This window comes from Nothoprocta perdicaria, unplaced genomic scaffold, assembly GCF_003342845.1.
Source record: "Nothoprocta perdicaria isolate Ctin4 unplaced genomic scaffold, notPer1 scaffold_196, whole genome shotgun sequence".
NCBI classification, from domain to species: domain Eukaryota; kingdom Metazoa; phylum Chordata; class Aves; order Tinamiformes; family Tinamidae; genus Nothoprocta; species Nothoprocta perdicaria.
This window is the reverse complement of record NW_020455160.1, coordinates 1-2,043: the sequence shown is the minus strand read 5'-3', so window position 1 is coordinate 2,043 and position 2,043 is coordinate 1. Positions and strand designations below refer to the sequence as shown.

Genomic DNA, 2,043 nt, shown 5'->3' with positions numbered 1-2,043 from the left:
TTCCTTCAGGATCTTAGGCGAGCTCTTGCAGAGGAAGCAGGGCACCTCGCTGTGTCACGTGTGTGTGTGTGTGACAAGGTGTGGGCTCACAGTGGGGCCCTGTCGCATCACAGGCACCAGGGCCCTGTTGCCACGGTGCCCCTGGCCCCGGCGCGCACTTCACTGCGAGGCCTGCAGGATCGCGCTTGCTAGCTGCTGCTCTCGGCGCTGCTTTCCTCCTCCTCCTCAGGAGCTGCTTTCCTGAGAGCTGGGGAAGGCAAAGGGAGGCAGAGGGCTAGCAGGGGAGYGGCCGTTGGTGAAGTGGAGAAGGTGAGAGGCGCTGGAGAGGACCAAGTTCCCTTTGGGCCTTCTTCAGCCACYCTTCACCTGGAGGGAGCGTGCGGACAGGTGRAAGGCATGGAGCCTCACACGTTCCCGATGCTCCGCGATCTCACCACCGATGGTAAGGCTTTCGGGAGCCCTTTCCTGGGTGTGTTTGGRGAGCGGAGYGAGTGTAAGAATCGCTACGATGACGCTGGCGYATGTGGGGAGGTCTGGGCAGGACTGGGAGCCTCAGAGAGAGTGCGGGGAGATGTTGTCCCTGCCTGGCGTGAGAGTCTAGATGGCAGCCTGCTCTGCACGTTCTGCTGCCTTGMAGGAGGTCCCGGACAGCCCGAGCTCCCTGCTGGGAGAGGGACTGGAGCTGTCCCGTCGGGAGTGGCCAGTGTGCACGAGTAGGGGTGAAATGTGGGCAAACTGGCCGCTGCCAGGACAAAGCTGGGTGTTTGCTGGACCTCTGAGAGCCCTGTGGGCATCGCCGCATGTGGTGCGGGGCTGGAAGCCCATGGGCCAGTTTCCTAGGCCTGGCTCATGCTGGCTGGCTGCCCGCGAGGAGAGCTGCCCCAGAGGGCAAGGTGTCTCCTTGCCAGAAGGCTGGATGAGTTTCAGCTCTGGACGGACTCTCGGGAGCCTGCCTGAAAGGCTGACTCGAGGCTCAGGAGCCCTTGTCTCCTGTGCTTCTGCCATTTGCAAGGGCACGGCAGGCTGCGAGGCTGCCTGAGGGCACTTGCCTCTCTTGTCTCCTGGCTCGGGAGAGACCAGGAGCATTGTGAGCTTGCGGACTTAGAGTGCATCCGTCTCTCGTTTGCTTTGCAGATATCGTTGCTGTCTGGGGTGGTGTGTCGAATTACATTTTCCGTGAACTTATTCTGGACAAGGTATGCGCTTTGTGCCCTCCAATTGTGATGCTGCGGCTACTGCTGAGAGCCCTGTGTCCAGGGTCTGCCCCTGTTGCTAGACGCCCCGAGAAGCTCCAAGGGAGCCTCTTGGCACCCCTGGGGTGGACAAGGCACCAAGCATCATGGCCACATGCTGAGAAGCCCTCAGGCAACAAATCTCTTTTCTCCCTGCCCTTCTCKTCTGTCCTCAGGCGGTACGAATGGAAATCGGGACGTTCTACCTGCTTAACCAGGACATCTGTATGAAAGACCGTGACCCTCTGACTGTTCAGCAGCCTGTCTTTGTCCTCTCAGCCTCTTATGCTCGACCATTAGGGCTCAGACCYGTCTGYGAGGACATCTCTGGTAAGCAGTCGCATTGAGGCCTTTGCTTTGCCTTTCCCTGTGCGTAGAATTTTCACTCTGTCTGCGAGCCCCAAAGTTGCCCTGCCTGTCTTGGAACAGCTTTAGAACTGGYGGTGAATGGAGAGGGAAGTGGTGCTCTCTAGGGCGCTCCACCTTGCACAGGGAACGCTCCCTGTTCTCCCTTCAAGCACCTTCTGCTCTTTTCCAGATCTTTTCCAAACGGTTCCTCTCAACCCTACTCTGATAAGCTTGGAGACCCGCTACCCRCAGCACAAAGTGGAAGCCTGTATCCGAGAGACCCTGCGCATCTTCTCTCGGGTCTTGGCAGACGGGAAGGATGCGGATTTGGTTTTCAAGAACATTGGCGTTCTGGTTATCAGAGAAAGGAGAGCAAAAATGAGGTTTTACGAGGACTTCCTTCGCACCATAGACAGGACTGGATACCTGCTGGAATATCTGCTCTCTGTAAGTGGGTCCTCTC

The 2,043-nt window shown here is 58.3% G+C and overlaps 1 protein-coding gene across 1 annotated transcript; it reads left to right on the top strand.

Annotated features, from left to right (window-relative positions):
- Positions 1 to 339: 339 nt before the first annotated feature.
- LOC112945654 (coiled-coil domain-containing protein 81-like) lies at positions 340 to 2,027 on the top strand (the record flags this gene model as incomplete). Its single annotated transcript, XM_026037287.1, has 4 exons — positions 340 to 442; positions 1,135 to 1,196; positions 1,409 to 1,562; positions 1,771 to 2,027. Coding segments are annotated over exons 1-4 (519 nt in total), but the record flags the coding sequence as incomplete, so codon positions are not given.
- Between the last annotated feature and the right edge of the window lie 16 nt (positions 2,028 to 2,043).